The sequence below is a fragment of the Paralichthys olivaceus genome, chromosome 13 (assembly GCF_024713975.1).
Source record: "Paralichthys olivaceus isolate ysfri-2021 chromosome 13, ASM2471397v2, whole genome shotgun sequence".
NCBI classification, from domain to species: Eukaryota; Metazoa; Chordata; class Actinopteri; order Pleuronectiformes; family Paralichthyidae; genus Paralichthys; species Paralichthys olivaceus.
In genome coordinates, this window is record NC_091105.1 from 18,961,404 (window position 1) to 18,985,166 (window position 23,763).

Sequence of the window (23,763 nt, forward strand, 5' to 3'; positions counted from 1 at the left end):
TCAGGAACAGAGTGGTAGGGAGGGAGTATGGGAGTTTGTGATTATTCTTTTTTTGAATGTTGTATTTAAACATTAGATAAAAATGACATAATTATGAGCACCCATAAACCTCAGTAGCTGACAGCTTAAGACAGCTGAGCACATGAGCCCATGTCCTGCATGAACTAACACGATGCTTCACAATTTGCTTCAGTCAAAAACACACTCAACCGACAACCGGCAATTCCACTGGATTTGATTGAAGCTTTATTTCAAAATCACAAAGAAACATTGACTCAATAAATACAGTTCCTGCCCATGTGCTTAAATGTGGTGCCATTTTCTTTTCTCAGCATATTTACAGAACACCATAAATAACTTTTAGAGATGGAGCACATGTCAGGCATTGACAAAAAAGAAACAAACCAAAAATCCCAAACTTGTATAAATATAGGTTCATCTAAGGACCGAGGAGGAGATAAAGAAGAAAACTTGAATTCTGTTGTACAAACATGCCCACATAACAATAATTAACAGTTGCCTCAGGGATGTGTGGATGCGGTTAAGCTGCCTTACCAAGCTTTCCAACGGGTCAAGTTGCATATGGTGTCAGTCTCCCTCCAGTCACTGAGAAATGATGAGCACACACACCGGGATGGAAAACATCCCCCAGATCTTCAGTGAGACTTTAGTTTGTGGTACAGTAGGAACAACTTTTATTGTGTTGTCATGACCGGACTCCACCATGATGACAGCAGACAGCCTGCGTCAGCCATTTAACTGTGTAGTAACCACCGTTCCCACTGTACGATCTTATCGATGATGAGCGTGTTCCTCTTTTTCTTTCCTGAAAGTTTACAAAAGTTAGAGAAAAGAAACATCTGGAGAATGGCTTTGCATATTAATCTGTTTGAAATGACTTTTCACTTCAGCGCCAACTCGTGCTGTTTCATCTGCATCACAACAAAGTGCACCACAAGCGACCGTCAGTCATTTCTTCACGAGAACTCCATCTCTCATAGTGCAAAAAGTTACAGAGCTCAGTCAGAGTGAAAGTGATGGCACAGATGGACACGTGTTGAAGCAACATTTTCTATTCAGCCCTGTTTTCCATCATACTGATCAACTTGTTTTATGTCTCCCTCTTACTGTAAGAAACCCATTAATGCTCATCAATCTATAATGAGACACAAACAGAGAAATCATACTGTACTGAAGCTGTGTTGTGACAGCAGCCGTGGAGAACGTACAGCTGTCACATCACAGATGTCACATCATTGAATAGCTTATCATCCAAATTTTAACCACTGTCTGCCCACGGACGACAGTGTCAGTCATTTCAGTAAGTGTCTGAAAACAACATGTGTAACATATGGCAGCAGGCACAGCAGAGGTTCTCATGGTTCTCATGGTACCTGACACCAAGTTGCGATCTGTGTTGGGGCACAGATTATATTCAGTCTAACTGTTAGACCGGGGTAATGCACAATTACAGTGGCTCTTAGGTCTCTGTGTAAATACCCATGTGGCTCAGGTGGGCTGCTCATTAACTGCTGCCTGTGTCTGTTTTAGAACTGTTTGTGTCAAACACACTTTGGGAAAATTTATTCCGATCAAAACTGGTTCTGATTCAGGTTGGGTCTCACTTTTTGGAAATGAATATGACTTTGTCTTTTTCAGATATACAATTTTGTGTCCGACTCGGACTGAAGAAGCAAATAAAGCAACATAAATTCAGTTCTGCACTGAATCCGTATTATCTCGAAGAATCACAAGCGCAGATGTAATTACATGATTGCTATTCCCTCTTGAGAATATTCACATATTTTCCCATTTAGAGAAAAATGCACTGATTTTCTTTTGCAGACTTTCAGCAAAATTTTAGTGGAAATTTGGCTCCACGATGAAGCAACAACTGAGATCAGAGTTGATCAATTTGATGGAAAAACAAGCAAACGGGATCAAGAATGAAAAAGCTCTGATGAAGCGAACCAGCTCAGGCTATGTGACTGCAGTCCCATTGTGGGCGTCAGCTGAGCGTTAGCTGCTGTTGGTGATAATGACAGAGGTGCCTTTGTGTCCAGGAGTCTGCTCTGCCGGTATGCGGAGGTGCGGGGTCATATCATAATGGGTGGGGCCAGTGCTGGCGGAGGTGCAATAGCCCCGGAGGCTCTCCGGGTCATAGAGGTGCTCCAGAGCGTATCCTGTCAGCGAGTAGGCTGTATGCTTGTCCAAATAGGGGCGCGGGTGGGCGTGGGAGGGGTAGAGGGCCGGGGCCAGGGTGGGAGAAGCTGAGCAGGGGCCCGGGCGAGTCAGCGGGTGATGTAATGGCAAAGAAAGGGGGGGCAGGTCTGTCTGGAGGTAGTCTTTGGGCTTTTGGAGGCGCTCTGATCCTGGACTGCTGAGCCTGGACAGGGGGGCGGGGCTATTTGCAGGGCTGATCGCTTGACTCAACCCTCGACACACCACTGACTGTAGTGGCAGGGGCCCCTGAGTATACTCAGGTGCGAAGCACGGACCTGTGCCCTTGGGCAGTCCATTTGCTGGTCCCAGTGGGGAATCTGGAGGACCCTTGCGTAGCTGAAGTCGACTTTCTTCTTCCTTGATCATCTGCTGCGTGGCTCGGATCAGCGTCTCGATCTTGCTGGGCTCCTGTGGGCTGCAGTGGTAGTGGTCAGCTCGGTAGCGATCCCCTGAGTCACTGGCTGAGCCTGCGTCTGGAGAGCTGACCACACTGTCCTCATCCCAGTGGCCCTGGCCTGCAGGAGGACACAGTAAAAGCTGTCAGTGCAATGGCAACATGAATTCATATCATCACTGGAAGCCATGGCAGCTCTTGGCTTCCACATGCTCCTCTTAATCCTGCAGCGTTCTTCGGTTTCGAATAATAAAAACAAGCTTTATATTTGATACATCACAAAACACCATATCCTGCAATACGTCTGTGTTAGCTGTATTTACCGTCATGAAGACAACTTGACTCAACAACCCCAAACTATCAAGGTCTTCATCATCACAGAAAACTGGCTGTCAGTAGGTTCTATCTAAAAATAAGAATACATTTCAACAGCTAATATAGTTGTTGAATGTTTTGGTTTAAAATGCATCACTTTTGCTATGTGTACATCTGGCGTCCACATTATTCCAGAGTTTTCAGATCCCTCAAACTGAGATTGTTAGAATAGCTGCTTTCTTCAGTAGGTAGTTTGAAAACTCTGGGGCTTTTAGGAACAATGATGGAATCGCCCACATTGGCTTCCTGATTGATTTTCATGTGCTACAGCTCAGCTATTACTGATGAAGTAAATTGTTGCCAACACTAAGTGTCAGAAACAGTCACCGTTCTTAAAATGCTCATCTGGACAGACAATGCTTGAGATCAGCGTTTGAAATAGAAAACACATTAGAGTCGATGTAGACTGAGTCCTGACCATTGTAGCTGTGGATGGCTGTGATGTGCGGCATGCTGCTGTCATATCCATCGTGGTTCTCCAGGGAACTCTTGCTCAGCGGTAGAATGGACCGGCTGGTGCCCCACAACACATTGCTGCTGGGCGGAGGCGCTCCTAGGAAGTACCGCCCAGCCTCACATCGGCCCCGCTCACAACGCTGGCCTTGACCGTGTGTGTGGAGGTGTGCGTGGCGCTGCTCTTCGGACGGGCTGTAGCAAAGCGTGCGAGGATCGGTGAACTGCCTATATACACAGGAGGCGTCCAGACCTTCACTCTGCTCCAGGAGCTGAGGGGAGGCCGAGTCGGTGAGGGGGCTGCTGCCCCACGGACTGTCCTGGTCAGACTCTGAGCGCTCCGTCTGGAAACTGGGATACTGCAGTGAGATGGTAGGCAAGAGAAAATGTCAATTCTCACTGGGAGACATGTTTGAGATCCTCATTTCATCAGGAGCTGTGAAATATTGCTGTATTGTTTCACATGGGCATCATAGGTGTTAGCTAAAGAAGTATCTGCGGAGAACACTGACGCCATCATCATCCATCATCCAAAACAAGCTCATCACAAAATATCTCCTCAATTGTTTGTCAGAATTTGTCATAACAAGGCGTGTGGCTTAACAACTCTTGGATAAATGATTATGGTGCTTGCATGGTGATAACGATGGCTTCTACTAGACAGAGCATGTCATCCAACAAATCACAGCCTGTTACTGGGAAACAGTGCCAGGCCGTGGCTAATTTAGCATTTTGTCATCACTTGAAATCAAAGGTCACATGACACATTTGGAACCAGAAATACATTTTTCCCATATTGTTCATGACATGAGAAAAACAGAAACAGCTGTACAACAATGGAGTGTTGAACTCTCTGAGCCGCAAAGTGCGCCTCTTTGCAAGTTTGTGAGTTTTTACACTTGTTCACCGCCGACCACAAATCAAGACATCTTGTGCGAATGAGCTCACCATTTGAGAATGTCAGCTGAGAAACAGAATACTTCAATATGTATTTGAAAGGTCAAGAGGAAATGAAAGGGCACAAAGACACTAATCAGTAAATTATTTTTGTTCTGTGTGTGGGAGGTAACATCAATCAGCTGTGGGTTCAAAATACAAGAGCATAAGGAAAAACTTTCAGTGAGAATCTTAAGTTGGAATCTTGAAACAAAATATCCAGTTCTTTAAAATGATATTCTGCTTTATTTAGTGGGAACATATTGTTGTAGAGTTTGACATTGTTTTTTTTAGATTTACCATTTTGAGGTTTTTGGATTTTAATAATCACTAGTTCAGTGCTTGTTATAATCCTGCCTGTTTGGACTGGGAGTTTTCTTGTCCTGTGTGAATGCTCCTGAGCTACTTCAGAATTAGTCCTTGTCATTGGTGAGTCCTCCTCAAACAGTTGTATAATATACTGTCACTTTTTATTGTTTGTGTGCTGGACGTTGTGTGCAGAGCTGTTTATAAACAGTTAATAGTGCAGAGTGAAGTTAGCAAACTGGATATGGTTTATATATACGTTTGAATGATTTACTAAGCAGATGTTATTTGTTCATATATTGCATGTTGTCTCTTTCTGAGGTCTGTTCAGCAAACAACACAATCATCAGACCAAAGTTCACCCTTTTTCAAAATAAAAGCTCTGCAACTTGGCTCAATTTTCAAACAACAAAACAAACTGTGCTTTTACTTTGTAGACAAATTGTTTAACAAGATGTGATTCTATGAATATTGTCATGACAGAGTGAATGAATTGTCTCTGAATTTATTGAGATGAATATTTTTCTCTTTTCCTTTTCGTTACCTCCTTCGTTTTACTTTCATTTAATTGTTTTTGTTTGTTCATTAGTTTAGTTTTTTATCCAATGGATATATCCGTAAACATTTTATTATGGTCTTTCATTATATTATAATAGTATAAAGAGGGAGAGGGGAGACTAAGAAGTGTCTATTGGTGTTCAATAATGAAATTGCTAAGACATGAGCAGTCAGACAGCCTGGAAACAGAATTATTACCAAAACTGTTGGTTGTAAATATCCATCAGAGTTTACACACCATCTTCCTGGCTTTACTTTGGCTTAGCAATACTGGCAGTAGTGGTGTGCAATGAGGGAATATTATCAACATTATGGGTGTGCTCACTTTCACCTCCATATAAAGTACATCTGTCAATGTTTTTGCTCCAATCATCATCCCCTCCCTCAGTTATTTGATCCTGAAGTGTTTTCAAGACATATGGGACAAATTAACCCTCGAGGAAACATGCTGATCAGACGCCCAAACCACTTCAGCCGATTCCATGAGTTGTGATGAAGCTCAACTGAGACTGTGTCTTTACATGTCATTGTTGTAAATTCTCACCTGTGTGTACGGGGACAGTCTAGCTTTGGTCTTGTGCCGGGACACTTTGCTCTTGGGAGTCCTGCAGCTGTCCACGAGGCTGCTGGCCGCGCTGCTGCTGCTGTAGGGGAAGGACCCCTTGGATGCGGCCTGGTCCAGAGACAGCTGGAGGCCTTTATACTCAGTCTCCCTAAAAACACAACCATATAATTGTATATGGTGAATTCACAGCAATATCATTGACATTTTGCATTTGCATGACAGATTTAATACGGCCAATAACACAGGGACAGGGACAGATCCTCCCCAGCTGGATCTGGATGTGCTGTTTATTAAAGAAAACAAACAGCTCATGTGTACCTACGTCTTGGGTTTTCCTCAAGGTACAAAAACCCATTAACATCTGTTTGGGAATTAGAGCCTCATCATGGTGCTGAGAAGGCCACTGTGTGAAGAGATGTGTGTTTGTGTTCCTGTGTGTTGTGTGTGAGTGTGAACGCTGGTTGGGGGTGAGGGTGTGCTAGGAGGGCTGGGACGGCTGTTGGGATGCTTGTTTTACTAGAAGGATTGCAGCAAGGCCTTCAACAAACACTCTACAGAGGGGAAAGCTGTCCAATCAAATACACTGAGAGATTAAAGGCTATGTCTGGCTAAATCAGACCCATAGGAGACGCTTGGACGTCTCACTACTGGGAAATTGGAATTGATTTCTTGCTTAAGTGTTCTACAGATCTTACAATGGATGATGAATCGGGTTTGAGACAGCAGAAGAGCTGGACAGGGTTTACTTGAGACAAATAGTGATCCATTTTCCACACACATCTCCCTCCTGTCTCAGTCTCTCAACGCAAACAAAAACACAAACTCAAATAACACGCAGACACATTTCATAGGATTTGTGTCAGTTACGTTTGGAGAGAGTCCTACAACATCACATTTAAGTCCCGCTGTCTAACCGTGACACTGTCAGACCAGAATAACTTTCGCCTTTGTTAACCATGTTTCACTGACATCATGCTGATTATTTTTCACAGTTAACACTGATTTTACACACAAAGGGTTCACTGAATGAGTATGAAAATTCTATGACATGCCATATAATTTACAGTCATCAGATCTCAGCTGAACCTGCAGGAGATTTTGAAGCATCTGAGACTCTTTACCACCATGACAACACTGTTTATCCATCTAGCTGAGTTCCACACACTCAGAGAATCCATGACAACGAGCACTGAGCTCTTCTGCAGGATCTCTCTCTCTCTCTCTCTCTCTCTCTCTCTAACCATCAGTCACTCATAGGAAGTAAAACATAAAAAACAAAGCAAACAAGACAGAGATGATGAAATAATAACAATTAAAGATACATGTAGAGACATTTGAGTCATTTACAAAATAAATAATTGAGCAAGAGTAAATAAAATACATGTATTTCTTTTTTCAGTGCATTCCTTCCTTTATTTATAAAGATATATATTATGAACCTCGAGCAACAAAAGACATGTATATTTATGGATTTGGACTTATTTCTATATTTCTATATTCAAATATGTGTTGCTTTAAATGTTGCTACAGTGGGGATTTGTGGGATAGCATTACCTCCATTGTATATCCACTGTAACCTAGGAAGAAGGAAGCACAGAAGCACCTCTCCTCAGCATTTAGAGAAAAATGACTGAAGCAACTGAGTAATTATCTTGCTCATGAATTGTCTGTCAATCAACAAGCTTTCACATGTTTTACATTGATCTCAGACACCTGGTGACCACTTCAGACAGAGCCCAAAAGATCTGTAGATTATTATCTTTGGTTACTGGTAAATTATAAGGCATGCATGCCCCCCCGTCTCATGGCTTTGTTATCATATTAATTAAAACTCCTCTGATTTCCTCTGTCTTAAACTAAGAGCATCACAACTCTCAGATTTAGATATGAAGTCAACAAAGTCACTGTTTAAAAACATTGTTCAGCTCACTAAATGTGTCAAAATATTGATTTATTAATAAATGTGTTTTACATTGTGTTCACTTGAACAGAGTGCAATCTCGTGTGTGTGTGTGTGTGTGTGTGTGTGTGTGTGTGTGTGAGACAGCAGAGAATAGAATCCAGCAGCACTGATTAAACACATAGTGTAATTGTTGAGAGAGTGAAATGAAACATGGTCACGTGCCTCTGCTGCACACATGCCTTTACCCCACGAGTTGCTAAATCACTGCCAGGCTGTGGTAGCAGTGGCAGGTCCACAGACCCGGGGCAGGAGGTGCTGAGGTTATCAGAGCTGAACACACAGTGGGGGTTCACATGCAGGTGAAGTGCCCTTATCACCTGTGTTATCAATGGCTGTACACACTAAAGCTGCCGGGCAAACCTCCTCTGCTCCTGATAACAACCCCACACAACACTTTCCCTCCGACTGTAATCTGTCTCACGTATTATGCAAAAAATAGAAACATACTCCCTTATTTCCACCATCACTGCGTGGCTCAGTCCATACAGCATCTCCAATTAGGAGAGTAGGAGGAAAATAAGGCTTCATTCCCCTGACAGAAAGCTGGAGCCCATAAACACTCATCAAGTTTACAGCCTATCAATTAAAAGGCCATAAACACAGAGCTGTTATGGATTTGATGTAGGAGGTAGAGGAAATGTGTGTCAAGCTGTTCTCTGCCTTTAAATGCAGCCAGCCGCGCTGCTCAGTGGAGGGTTTTATAGGCTGTATTCCTTCACACACTCACTTGTACATCTGTGAACTACACACATTAGCGGCAATAAAATAACGGCATAATAGCCAAGTAAATGTTGGCCCTCTCTTACTAATATGATTGTGGCTCCTGCATGTAGAGTCGCTGCCATGATTACAGTTTGATTTTATTGCAGTTTGTATTACGGAGCTGTTGGACAGTTGATGCAGGATGAAGAATGAAGCCTCTGAGTGTAGCCTCAGTTTCTGTTTATATACTCTGCAAGCAGAGCTGCCAGTCTTAGATAAACTCTACCAGATGACTGACGCCAGCACAGAGAGGCCGCCACAGGTAACAACCAACACATGAGCACTCTGAGCAAACTTAGTAACAAAGCTACACAACAGGGTGATAGAAGAGGAACCTCTCATAGCATCAAAGGTAGAAAAGAGAGGAGAGCTGTGGTTTCCCTAAAATAATTATTCATAATCACTCACTATTCCCTTTGTTTGTAACTCAGTCTACATCAATGAAGACTGAAGGTGAGTTGACAAAGTTTTTGCAAAACCTGCCTTCAACAACTACATGTCATATTTCTAATTAACCTCCAGTTAATTGCTTCACGGAGACTGTTTGTGTAAATGCCTAGTATCAATACTCATTATCTTATCAGAGCAGAGAATGACAGCACAACAGAGATCTGAATCGCTCCTCTCTGCAGACACTGGAGTCGTATCACACTCCAGTCCCAATGTACAGATACAAATCTGATCCACAGACGTGCTACAAAGCTGTAATCCAAACCATTGAAATATAAATACATGTTCAGTTTTGCTTCTCTGTATCAACAATGAATATAAAAACGTGATTCAGACTGTGCAAAGTGAGCTCCTTGTAATTTTTTGATCCTATCACCAGATTTATTCTTTATTGTTTGTATCTGAGTAATAAAATGCATGAATAAGCGAAATGGACAATTAACTGTTGCTGATGTAAGACTTTTTTTAGACATATCTTTATAACCCTGTAACCATGACTTTGTAAGTGAGTGGAAATAAATCTTGATACTAAAACAGCAGAATGTTTAGGACTCTGTATGCAAGATAGTTGAGCATTAATAATAAAAGATGTGCACCTCCTGCAAGCCTATTTTCAAAACACACAAGTTATCCCACACAGCTCAGGACTGTCAGCACCACATGCTTCAGCTAAGTAGAGAACAGAAATCCACTCAGGTTGAGCAGTGAGGTTCAGGTTCAGGTTCATCACCCTCTCCTTTTTGTGCTTCCTGACTCGGCCTGAGATCTGCAGAGAGCTGTTCAAGGTTCACACACTGAGCAACCAACTCCTTTAATTTTACCTCTTATAACCACAAACAATGTTTTTAATCAGCCCAGCGGTCGGATAAGCATGCAGAGGTCTTTTGACCATTAAATTCACTGAAGTCAGCAGGTAGTCAAAGATACGAGGAGACATGTCAGTCTCATAAACTGCAGTGTGTGGACACAGTACAGTGTAACTATTCATAGCCATTTTCAGAACTCAGGAGAATGTCTGCACACTGGAAAACCTGAGCGTTCAGGTGAGGGGTGGTTCAGCAGGCAGAGGAAGGATGTGACGTACTTATTCCTCGACGTGTATGGCACCACATGTTCATCCTGAGATATTAGCTTTTTTTTTTTCTTGCATCTGAAACAGCAACAGCACACCCACTCGCAGTTCTATCATCGGCTCATTCGGACAATCTCTGGAGTTTTGCGTTCTCACATACAGCCCCTCCAGAGAATGTCTAGAGATTATCCAGGGTTTAGTGTATGTCTGAAAGCAGCTCATGTCACTGTTTTGGAACAGCAGCCAGCTTATATCTATGGTACACTCTTTGACAGTAAACATTGTGCATAAACATAATTTTGAATTAATCCAATCAATTCTATGTAATAATAACTACATTACAGTACAAGTAAAAGCAACAAAGTTAAGTCATTATGGATAAATCTGTCCATTTAGTTTTAAACTGGGTTTCACAGCTACTTCTGTCACACACTGGTACTTAAAAGAAGCAGCAACAGTTACTGTTGTTGACAAATGAAGTATGAACTATACAGAAAATCTAAGAAAAAGCATGTCACAGTCTTGACCACATGCTTCTGCACAGTAACACCACAGCAATGACCACTTACCACCAACACATAAATATATCAACAAGCAAGTCTGTCTCGGTCTGAGGTCAGAATCATCACTGGTTTCACAGAGGTAAATCGAGCAGCAGCTAAGAAGAGACACAGATACTCACGTGAGAACATAGTTGACACTGACGATGCAGTGAGGTCGGGACGAGCGGCTATTGTGCACAATGGTTGCATAACTCTGAACCCAGACCCAGCCACCTTGCTTGGCCAAGAAGCGGTAATACTTAGTGGTAACCTGACCTTTCACCAACACTGCAAGATCAACAGAGGGGGAAAGAAATAACAACAAATGATTACTGTGAGGAAAATTCAAACTATATAAATGACAGCAAACAATATCAAATTATAGTAAATAGTGATTAAAGTCTGATAAATCTAATACTGAAAGACTGCAATCAATTTACTTCATATTATCTTACTGTAAATAATATCTTAATGACACTAGATTATTTTAAACATGAGTAGTTATTTATTTATAAACACTAAAATGAACCATTTAAGGAATGCCAAAATGTATAATATCATAACATAATATTGCCTGAAGTACTGTCTGTGTGTGTGTGTGTGTGTGTGTGTGCGCGTGTGTGTGGAGAGGGAGGGAGAATTTGTAGGAAGGTAAAACAAACCTTACTCACACAAGTGATGAGCACAGCGCAGGTGGAAGGAGTCACAGCTGTGGACATGGTGATAGAGCGTCTTCTCTATTAGATCCTGAGGCTCGTAACCTGTCAGCTCTGCAACCCTGAGCAACACACACACACACACACACACACATTCTCAGGGGTCATTAAGTCTCCTCACATTTACAATCACTCACATACAACCCCATTAGCGAGTACAGAACATTGTCTTACAGAACGTACCGTGAGTCGAGGAAGATGAGCTTCATGTCCAGGCTCGCTCTAAACATGAACATGTTGCTGTGCAGTTTGATCTCAGTGACTGCGCTTGGCGGCAACGAGTGACCGACCGCCACCAGCCCGACGTTCTGATAGCAGCCGTCAAACGGAGACATGTCCAGGCTGTACTGACGGATCTTCAGGTAGCCACTACAGTGGATCACCTGGGCAGAGTTACATCGGATAGAAAGATACGTGAAGTATAAATATCAGTTCATACATGGTCATACAAACTTTCTGCTTGTCAACAATTTCGAGGTTAGCAGGGGTATCAATGCAGAAGGCTCAGGAAAAAACACAGGCCTCTACATGAACTGCAAGACAGTGAGCAAAATAAAACAGATTCCTCTGCAGAGAACTGTTCTCTTACTACCAAGCTAAACAACCCTTATAAAGCAATCTGCCCCAGGCAAACCAGCAAAAGCTAATTTGGACATGTCCTCAACGACTTGCACCACAAGCTTTAGACCATAGGCTCTAGAAAATAGAGCCTTTAGAAACCAAACATATAATACATGTTTTTTTAACAGGCATTAAACCCAGATAATAACCTGTCTCTTGTTGTGATTCCCTGTGGGAAAATTCGTTAGCGTCAATGTCCACTCATCATTGTACAAATTGCAACTATTTGTGCTCAAAATGTTGTCAAGTATAAAAAAAGATTAATTGGGAATAAGATACATGTGTTGGTAATTTTTCTCTTTTGGAAAATGAAACACGGCCTCACACAATATACTGTATATGCTACAGCTGACAAAACAATCTGATCACTTTTCAAGCCAACGTGAATGAGAGTTCCTGCAAGAGCTCAAATAAATGGAAAGTTTGAATGTCTGCAGTTCAGACAATGGAGCAAACTTCATCTGCTGCTGAAGCTCCAGAACAAACAAGTGGTGAGTTGTTCACCAACTATTTATTCCATGATCAACAATCACCTTAATCTCCTCTAGTGTCCATGGCTGTTGACAACAGTATCGATCAGATACTTTGAGCCAAAGCAACACACTGACCAGACTGACACAAAGTTTGCCATTATACTCATGGTCTTCAGAGGATAAACCCTGATGAATCTGGTCACATGACATTTCACACTCGTGGCTTAATGAGACCAAGAGCTCAACTTCTTTCAAAGGAGAAAATAAAATCTTTCCTAGAGAACGATCCCTCACCATTTAAGACCCTTTTTACCCTTCAGGACCAAATTTGCACACAAGACAATAAATAATAATAATAATATATTTGCCAGGAAATGTTTCATTCAGAAACAAAGAGGCTGAACACAAACTCTCTGGATTTTGATAATCCTATGACTCTCTACATTGTAATAAGCACTGGTACAACACAGAGAAAAGCAAAATTTACTCTGGTTTTACTTTATTACTTTATTGTTTGTATCCTAAAATATATCAACCAAAACAAATCACATAAATAAAAATGTAATTAACAGAAAATATATTGGTATTTTAAATATATATTTTTAATTCATTAAATGATTTCAGTTAACATTGACAACGAAATGTCATTATTCATGCTCTGGAATTAAATGGACAAACAGCACATCTCTGTTACCTTGTAGCCTCCACAGGTGAGACCAGCATTTCTTTTAGCAAGGACACATTTCATTCTCAGAAAGAACGAGCGCTCCATCTCATATTCTGCAGAGAAATAATAAAACAAGCAAAATGAAATGTTATTCATGCTGCATGATGATTCCATATCATACACAGTACAATGTTTGTGTTGTTGATTACCTTGGACAAAGTGTGAATGGTAAGGCTGGTGGGCTGTGAGGACGGCTGTCATTTCATCATGGTCTGCTGGATGGATGTATTCGTAAATGCTGTTTCCTGTTAACTCTACCTGTTGAAATGAACACTTGCGTCAGAGCTGTGACACACGAGGCCCGACACACCAGAGGAAGTCACATTAAGTTTGGTAAACCAACCTGCGACAGGCCCAAGTGGACTGATGCCGTTTCTGATATGTACATTATTTTCCCGTCTGGAGCAACCACGAAAATGAAGCCGTCTAATGTCTGAAACAAAAAAATTTGTTACAATATTGTTACAACGTTATTTACCAACAAAAATACAATAAAATATGTTCTTGTCTTGAGTTAACTTCCCCAGGCAATGTGAATACTCTTTAGTTTATTATAATTATAAATATTTTAAACAGTAGATGACTGTGCATCTAAAAACTGTAATTTCATCACAAATGAATGTGTTATAAAAGGCAGGAAATGACAAAACAACAAAAGTAACCATAAAGCTGTATATTAAATCCTGCCTGACTTTTTGTTTTAAACTAATTTCAGTAGCTGCAGTCTGTGCTGCTGTTACACTGAGATATGTTATTAATATTTTATCCACCCCATTTCTATCAGTAAAACAATACAACAATATAAAACAATGTACGCACACACACACACACACATATATATGCAAAATATATTATCTTCATTGGGGTAAAATGTATATATGTATTTATTAGTGTAGTCTACAAATACATTTAAGAAAATGAGAACTTTTCTATTATATTTTATTATATTATAACCTCAGCCACAGAAGTTTTGTTTGTCTGTTAGTTGGCAGGATTATGTAAAAACTGCTGGAAGTATTTCCACAAAACTTTGTTTAAGGATGTGGTATGGATTAGGGAGGAACTCATAAAACTAGCATTGTGTCGTTTTTCAACTTTCGTGGCTTTTTCACAGAATAATTCTTGGATCTTGATAAAAGAAAAAAATGTGACATGTTTAGACGACTGATATTTATGTGTGTGTCAGGGATTTGATGAAGATCCAAATAAAAATCGGGTTGTGAATTTAAATGTGGTTTCATAAAGGAACTGTGGTGGGGGTATGAACTCTAAGTACCGTTCTGCTTTCATATTGAATGAGAAACTCATAATAATAATAATCTGTACCTCTAAAGCACTCATTTATTGAACAGCCTATTTCCATAGCTAGCAGCTCTGGCTAGCATGTAGCCACTTCACAGAAAGCCTACAGTGTCATTATAAAATGAGGCCATCTTGTTGCCATGTTTGGATATTCTGTAGACCAATTAGACAGCTTACGGCCCTGTGACTCTGACAGTCCTGTAGCCCTGATCGGGTAACAAGACTGGCACTGGCCACCCTCTGCTTGTTCCTGGCTTCAGCCTGTAGCTCTGTGGCTGTGTTTGGCCTGTAGCACTGCAGCCCCGCTCCATTGTGTTGTTGCTGATGTGAGAGCGGCTGCAGGACAGACTGAGGCTCTGTGCGTGACCATGAATGTGTTCAGCTCATTTCACTCTTCACAAGAATGAAGGCAACAGGAGGCAGATGGCAGCAGCCACTGAATCACACAAACACAGCCTATATGGCTGAAATAAAAAATGTCTTGTTAGGGGGATTTTTTGTATAATTCTAATGAACAATTAAGAGCCTTTTATGTGACATTGTAACTGTCAATATTTTTTTTTCTTTCTGCTGTGTCTTTTTTGAGTGTCAATTCTCAGAGTAGAGCAGTAAGTACCTGTAAGAGATGGGAGCCTAATTCCTGGCTGACTCCATCCAGAGAACTACGACTCACGTGACCCCAGGACTCCCCGAGGCCTGGCAAACACATCACAAACAAACAGGAAGCATTAGATCACAAGAAACAGTAGTTCTTATTTTGCAGGGGAAAAAAGAGGGGAATCCAAATTTTGAATTAAAAACTATGGTAACCATGATCTAACTGTACAATATAGCTCATATAATGTCTGCTGTTAATAATCATAGATCATAATTGCTGTATATATTTTATCACTTCGGCTGAAGATTTAATTATAGTGAATAAATAATAGTCACAGCTGCTTTGATTTTGACAATTTTACTCCTTTATCCTTCAGTTAACAATAAGTGAATTCATTTTAAGACTGTACACACAATATTTAACTGTGCCTGGTGAGGGAAAAAAGAAATATCACCTACATCCAGACACTAATAAAAATGTATGCTTGAAAAAACTATTCATAGTGTCTGCGTGGGAAACTAAACAGGCCCCACAGGTTTACAATGAGGACAGCCAGCAGCACTGACCATCACAGGTCTGCAGCTCCGAAAATACACCACACCTAAAAATAGACTTGGAGCGCACTTCCGAACCGGATCGTTGCAAATGTTGTAGCGTGAACATTTTCACAAACACTTAACAACGGTAGCAAAACTAACATGTGGTGTGAAGCAGCAGCAGCAGCAGCAGCACATTGACATGTAAATCCCGCTCTGCAGAGCAAACAGGCAGCGTGCACACAGCGCAGCGGGCCGCAGCCTCAGACATCACACACCGTCCCCATCAAAGACACAACATTATGCAAAATCATGTCTTTCGTTTTTATATCGCAGATATATATATATTAGTGTAAAGATAAATGTACAAAGCATGCAGCAGAGTGACAGCCTCAACTAATCCCATCACGAACCGATCGATTTGAAGCAGGAACCAGAAAACAGATAAATGTGCTGTTTAGGTGATTAAAGATCGATTACACTGCAGGAGACTGTTACCCTTCAGTTATTACTATTATTATTACTATTATTATTATTGTTGTCGTTGTTGTTAGATAGATATCTGCTGTCGCTGCTGGAATCCGTGCATGCTTCAGTTTGTTATCACAGGCCTATGTCAAAAAAATAATAATTATGATACTGACAAAACGAAATTGATTTAAAAACCCTGATGTCTGAAATCATGCTGATCTCATGCTGCAGGAAACGAATGAAAGCACCGAATGTGTCTCCAATGCAGACATGACACGCTAATAAAATCAAATACTGCTGATACAGTATAAGATTGGTACACAGAGTGGATCACAGCTCCTCAAGTGAGCAGCTCATTTATTGATTGATTTATTCATGGGCTCGTGATACAACCAGCCAGCTCCAGCTTGGATTTATATTTAGTATCGTTATTATTACAAATGATCAGAGCGGTGGTTTGAACCTTTTCCCTTTAACTCTTAAAAAACCTTCATGTGTATTCGTGACCCGGCGCATTATTGTCACGGTGTGGATGTGACCTGCTCAAAAGAAAAGCACATTAGGTTTGACAAGGTTTAAAGTAAAAGTAACATGACTTTTTTATTTACCTTTTCTCTCTCTCCTTTTCGATCATGTGATTTATTCTGACGCGCGACCCTCAGGTAAGAAAATATATAGAATGTTTTCTTACTTTTAGTTTAGTTTTAGTTTTATTTATTTAATTATAAAATGTTTTTTTCATATTATCATTAAATATTCAAACAAATAAATCGCACGTTTAACGAAATTAACAGATAAATAAAAGAATACATTTAATGAAGCAACCACACCTTGAGGGAATTCAAAATAAATGTTCCATTCGTGGTGAATGGTTTGTTTTTGTCACAATGATAAATCCTTCAACTTTATAACATATGTAATAATTATACTTGTACTACTAATAATCATTATTATAATAAGTAGTATCATTATAATTGTTGGTGTTATTATTGTTATAATTGTTGTTGTAATTATTATTATTTTGAGGTTCAACATAGTGCTGTGGCAGCATGCAGGACTTTATCTGTTGAAAAAGTGTGTTTTAACAGTAACTGCATCACTGAGAGAAAAAACCTCCATGTGTGATTTCATCATCAAAAAAACGCTGCAAAAACAAATCACACATGATTTTAACATTGAACATATCTAACCTTGATTCTCAGTGCAATTCTTTCACTTAGTAATTATTCTAATGCAACTGTAATAACATATAATAGACTGGTCACGTTGGTTATCAAGCAAGACATAAATAGAAATAAAATGTCACAAATATAAAGTAAATATAATTATCTGTTTTACTGGCTGTGGTGGAGAGCATTTACTAAGATATATGTGGTGTGAGATGTCATGTAATTTCACCCAGGATGGCCAACATGGCGGAGGTCAAAGGTCCTGCCTCCCTTCACCACCACCCCACCTCTCACTCACACTGACACACACATTAAAATCACAGAATCGAAAAGAAAAGATGCTTTAGTGCACCTCATGGCATAAAAGACCTTTTCTCCTCCTCACTTACACAAAACAACTAAATCTCTCTCAGACTGAATCATCACACGTGGCTCTTGGTGGAGGGCCTGTGTGTGTGCTTGGAGTAAAAAGGTGAGTGAAGAGGTGCTGCAGCCTTTTTACGCAGCTGAGGAGATTTAATGGAGAAAACCCAACACAGCCTGTAGAGGAGGTGTAAAACCCGGCAGGCTGCACCAGCACCATTATCCTTTAAATTATTCAGAGGGCTTTGCCTGCATGCTTATGTCACCACAAATGTGAAACAGCACAGTGTGACATCCAGACATCTCGCAGTCAAGCAAGAAATGCAGTATGTAGATGAGTGGTGTGTGAGAACTGAGCCAGACAGTCCCTGAGAGCAGAGCTCATCACTGTTCTTAGTGTTAGTCATGCAAAATACAGTTGTCTGCTATATTACAGGAGCACCGACTGCAGCATATAATGGATTCTGGAGCAAGATGCAAAAGAGCATTATCACTAAATCTACAAATGTCCCCACTGAGGGAAGACTGAGCTGTGTGAGCCCCAGGATTGTCATCACGTCAAATTCATGCTGCACAAAATCTGTGATTCAATCGGATGTTTCTTTCATTGTATTTTATGTTACATAAGGTTGAATGTCACATTTATAAGAATCTCTCGATATTATGGGATCCATGTTACCGGAATAAAAAGGTCAATTTAGAGCTGATTGACTGGAATGCTTGTGTAACAATATTTATAGCTGATTTTTAAATACATTAAATTAATCATATGGCTCACATCCTAACCTATAATAGGTTAGCGACTCAGTTGTTGGCATGGATCCTGCAGAATTATATTTGGATCATTTTTCATGTAATGTCTTTGTTATAAATTAAATGTGATGAAGTGATTGTGTAGTATTAGAGAAATAATTAAAGGTCACATCTGACAATAATGTTTTTATCACTGCTCAAAACAAGGAACAAAAAAAATATGTATGTTCAACCGTATGATTTAAATGTTGCAAGTGTTTAGTGTGTGATTGATGTAAATAATCTATATGCCGTTATATGTGGCCCTCTCAGTGTCACAAACACGGATGATCCAGTGTTCATGTTCCCTGTTTTCTCCCTATGCTTCTTTGTCGTCGTCCCACTTCCCCTCCACACAACCTGCTCCATCCTCACTCTGAGGGATCAGATGTGCACATCATACTAATGTGTAGCGGCTCTGCAGCAGTCGCAGGATGGAGCCTCATCACGGATAATCTGCTGCCAGGGGCCGCCAGGGGCCCCGGAGAGACAGCGCATCACTGCGGGCTGGACACAGGAGACGTCTGCTGCTGTCTCCGTACAAGCAGGGAGCGAGAATATTCATTTCTCCGATCATCGTCCCTATTATTATCTGTAAAAGTATTTTAGTTGTCGCTGCCATGCCACGGATTTTACCGAAACTCTAGTGAAATATATCTTAATGGTAGATTACGCAATAAAGGCAGATTAATACAGCACAGTATTAAATAACTATAACATCTAGTATTCAAAAGTAAGCTGCATTACTTTATATTGATTCACTATAATTATAATTATATGAGGTAATAGGTGGAAATATATATATATATATTTTTAAATCTCACTTAACTAATATAGGCCTGTCAATTTATACATAACCTATATTTAGTTAAGTTACCAAAAAAAACCAGATACTGCTAAATTAATAATTTAAAATATATATGCTATAAATATACATGTAACATTATATCACGTGTATTCAAACATATACATTTATAATATAAGATAATTAAAAAAACCACGCGGAGAACCAACAATCTGGAATATTAGGCTGCTCTTCTTAAGCTTCTTTAAATCCAGACACCTACTGCTAATTATCACAGTCACATCATTGTATATAAATATGTGATCTATTTAAAACATGGAGTTCACACTCCGCTGTTACCTTCAGGAAAGACTATCCTCATCTTCAGGTAGCTGGTCGTCAGCCGGATGATGGACGCTTTATCCAGCTGGGAGGTGATGGCGGAGGGAAGCGGCAACAGTTTGGCCAGTTCATAAAATTCACTATTCTCCTTTTCCCGTCGGGTCCGGGCGGCATTTTTAGATTTCTCCTTCATGGCGTCTCCTCGGGTTCACAGACTGGGCCTGACCTGTCCTCTGTCACTCCCCGTCCGGGTGTCTCATAGCGGGTTCTCCTGCGCACACGGACCCGGAGTTGCTCCCTCCTGCTCGGCCTAAAGTCCGCGGGGTGAACGCTCTCCCATGTCTCCCAGGTGTTCCCGAGCAGGACGCGTCTAATTCCTGGAGGTGCGAGGAGCGAAGCGTCGCTGCGCTCAGCCCATCGGAGGTGTCAGCACACGCCGAGCTCCACCATAGCCTCGGCGAGGGGAGCTGCGGAGGAACCGGGATGAGAAGACATCACTCGGGGCTTTATTCACACCGTGATGAGGGTCGCACATCACACAGAGAAGCTAGCTAACCACAAACTCATACAGACACTTGTTTGAATCTTCACACAGAAAATGAGAGGCTGTATATATAAATGTATATAAAGTTATATTTAATTAAGAGCCTTTACATGATGTCCTCTTACCTGAGTGCAGATACAACCGACAGTTCACTAATGTGTCCGAGAATAGTGCGTGAACCCCCGGGCACTCGCAGATCCTCCATCCGATGTGACTTTATGGATCCTGGGTCTCCTCAGCGGCGGAGGCTCGGAGACCCGCCCACCGCAGGCACCTCCGCTCCTATTGGACGACTGGATAGCCTGTTCGCATATCCATTGGCTACCCTCGCTAATGACGCCGCGCATGACGAACGGGGATTGGCTGGGGGAGATGTTCACCTCCGGCCCAGAGAGGATCGAAAAATCCACTCGGAACCTGCGCCCCCCTGTTCCAGATAATACACAGACCTCCTTTAAAATATGTCCATTTTTAAACGATTATTACATAAAAACAAAAAAAAGCGGTTTAGTTAAGATTACCTGAAGAGAATGTATCTATCTGTAGGTAGTTCTCTTTCATTCGGCTCATATATTACCCTATCCACAAATACTAATGTGGCCTACTTTCAATTTATATGATTTTCAAAATTGTTCATGTTATCTTAATATTTAGTTTAGACCTATTGACAGTGAAGTGTTTTTATATTTGGTCCATACACGTAGATTTCACCAGCACATTCTAACATCTAATGTAAAGAATGTTTAAGTCATATATTAATTAATTCACGAAATGAATTAATACATGAATTGTATTTCTGTGGAGACACAGGCCTCTGATCTGAATCCAGGACTCATTTCGTTTCAGCCTGAGTGGTTTTATTTATAGGTGATCACCTGCATGACGCACAGATCTACGTAGTTTAACGTCCTCCAGAAACGAGATTGGTTTTGAACCAGTTCAAATGAAAAGTGAGAAGCTGAGCCCGAGGCTGCTCATCTGATTAAGAGACTGAATGATAATAGAATTTGTTCGAGGGTTGTTCTCGATTTTTGAAACGTATTTGACCATTTTCCAGAACTGCAGGATTAACTCATGAATCATCATCACATTATCTGTAGCCTGTATACATCACTTGACGAGGACAACACTGAGATTTGATCTCATTCAGCTACAGGTGATTGTCCTCATGTTACCCACTGATTTTAAAAAGCCCACATTTGGAAAGTAATAATTATGAATATATTATAATTCAATATTATTTTATATTACATTATTTCAAGTGTGGAGTTATTTCCGAACTTTTTCCAAATAGGATGAAGATGATGATGATGGAGGTAGAGTGGACACCCAGCAGCATGTCTCTCTCTGCGGTGAGGAAATCTTGCTGATGCTGAAGGCGCTCGAGATGTTGACGCTGGTTTAACCTTCGCTTCAACTCCACATTCACTGGTAATTAGACTACACGCGCCTGTGGAACATTTGGACCTGACAATCTAAAACGCTCCATATGGTGAAGCCTCCCCTCGAGCAGCCAGGACCTATGGCCGGAGCATTCATGCTGATTACATTGTTAGGAGATCTCTGTTATTTTCCTCAGAATTACTGAGGCACACAGAGGTGTCAGCACATGCTCCAAATCCTTTCTTGTATTCAAAACCAGTGTTGAATGGACTCTGAAATAGAAAGTCCCCCACAGGACCACAGCAACACAGACATGACCAGGAACATCAAGTAACACAACAGAAGTAATTCTTGTATATTATTATATTAACATAATTAATGTTGGTAGGTGTATGATAAATAATTTGTAAGTCACCACTACAGCACATCATCTGATGAGGAGCACCCTGCTTTATGGCTTAATGTGGAAGCTCTGTGTGTCCAGTTAATTCAGCATTGAAATACTGGAGAGACGAGAGAGACAGTGTATTTGTACTGAAGTGGTCAGAAACAACGTGTCTAACAAACACCTAAACAAGGACAAGGACAAAGAGAATTTTACTGAGGTCATAAATGTGGTTATTAAATAATATCATATTCTTTCACTGAAAAACTCAACCCACACATTTTTTGTTACTGTAACATATGATACCAAATACCCAAATTGTAATTTTGGTAATCAAAACTAGGCCTAATTAAATATATTCATAAATAGAATCAATAGATATAATCAATATTTTCACAATTTATTTATTTTTAAAAACTGTTGTTCTCTGTCAACACTATGGTTCACATTCCATTTTCATTACTCTTTTAACACTAATAAATGTGTTTATTATAATGAATCATTTTGGATTAAAAACCTTTGATATACTAAAAAACAGAGATATGTCAGAAATATAGAACAGGTAGAATTAAAGTATCTAATATTTTATGTATGTATAAGTATCTGTTGTACACTGTTGAGGATGCCAGCGATGCTCGGGTATTTCTTTTTTAAAAAAAAGACATTTGAATAAAAAGTATTAAAAGCACAGGTCAAATGAATTATGGCTTGACTGCATTTTGCTGCTCCGGCTTCAGGCTCGTGGTGTGGGCTGGCTCACTGTGTTGATGTCTTACTGCATGTGAATAGAACAGAGCCATTGCATTACCATGACAAGTGAAAATGTTCACTGTTGAAATGATACAGTAATGCTGCCTCAGTGTTGTGATATAATTCTCTTTAAACAGAGTCTGGTTTGTTATATATCGAATAGAAGACCCCTCATTATACCAGCTCTGCTTGTTTACACTGAGCCAAACAGAGCCGGCATGATGCTGTGTGATTATAGACAGAGACATAATGTGAAACACACCATACAGAGGCTGAGTCTGAAATGAGCCATTCTGAGACCTTGTGATACGAGAAGAAACATTATATCTCTAGTTGTTAATTATGTCATTGTCACTGAATTACGACGTAAAACAACTGCAACTTGGAAAAACCCATAACAAATTTGAAATGTTCAATTCACACTTTACACTAAATACTTTTAGTTAAAAAGTAAATTGAATGACATTGAATGTTAAAATGTAGAAAACAACTTGTTTGCCACAGTTTAGTGCTGTGATGTGCTGCTCTGCTCTTATTACTTTACCACCTCAGCTCACATTTGTCTTGTACCAGTCATAAAAAAACAAACGACGCCATCTGAGATATTAGGGAGGTATGCTCACACAAAACTAGAACAAACTAATAGGTCTGTGAGAATGCAGGCAAATAGAAACCTGTCTGTCTTTATGATGGTCAGTTAGTGACCACTGGATATGCACTGCTTTTCACTATGCATTGTGGGAACCGTCCATTATGTGGACTTAATGATTAGTGAGTATGATTATAAGGTATTGCTTTCATGTCAGCACACTGATCGGGATCTGTAACCTCCAGTGTTTCTCTTACGTTCAGCTGGACATTCCATGAGGTTCATTTATATTCACGATGATGCAGAACCACCCCAGCTGTGCACAGCTGACTGGGGCACCTGACAGTAAATCTCTGACTCAACTCGTGTGGCAAACACAGTAGAATCGGAGCATAAGGAACAGCACTGAGTGACACAGAGTGAAGTGATTGTTTGAGTCAAGCTCACCAGGTTTATCCTGTTGGGCTGCACATTGACACTTCTGTGTAGTATATTCCCCAGATAAGCTTTTACACAGACGTCATGTTGTTCAGCTTTGTCCTAACTAAAGTCTGTTTACTAAACTTGTGTATTAACTACTTAGTTACTCATTATTTGAAGTCTAAATGGCTGCTGTGAT

The 23,763-nt window shown here is 40.5% G+C and overlaps 1 protein-coding gene across 1 annotated transcript; it reads right to left on the reverse strand.

The window, feature by feature from the left end:
- Positions 1 to 229: 229 nt before the first annotated feature.
- On the reverse strand, positions 230 to 20,249 carry sim1a (SIM bHLH transcription factor 1a). The gene is made up of 12 exons (XM_069537761.1): positions 20,163 to 20,249; positions 19,512 to 19,960; positions 15,055 to 15,134; positions 13,480 to 13,569; positions 13,286 to 13,394; positions 13,104 to 13,189; positions 11,499 to 11,698; positions 11,271 to 11,377; positions 10,740 to 10,887; positions 5,790 to 5,958; positions 3,411 to 3,804; positions 230 to 2,738 (listed from the first exon to the last, which is right to left on the reverse strand). The coding sequence occupies exons 2-12, from the start codon at positions 19,684 to 19,686 to the stop codon at positions 2,020 to 2,022; spliced, it is 2,277 nt and encodes a 758-aa protein (XP_069393862.1). The 5' UTR covers positions 19,687 to 19,960; positions 20,163 to 20,249; the 3' UTR covers positions 230 to 2,019.
- Positions 20,250 to 23,763: the final 3,514 nt, after the last annotated feature.

Excerpts from the sequence above, each read along its gene's own strand:
- sim1a (XM_069537761.1), bottom strand. The coding sequence starts at position 19,686 with ATGAAGGAGAAATCTAAAAATGCCGCCCGGACCCGACGGGAAAAGGAG. Across the intron at positions 11,699-13,103 it reads TCACCTGTGGAGGCTACAAG|GTGATCCACTGTAGTGGCTA; the intron begins GTAACAGAGATG and ends AACTCTGCCCAG. Across the intron at positions 11,378-11,498 it reads CTCATCTTCCTCGACTCACG|GGTTGCAGAGCTGACAGGTT; the intron begins GTACGTTCTGTA and ends TGTGTTGCTCAG.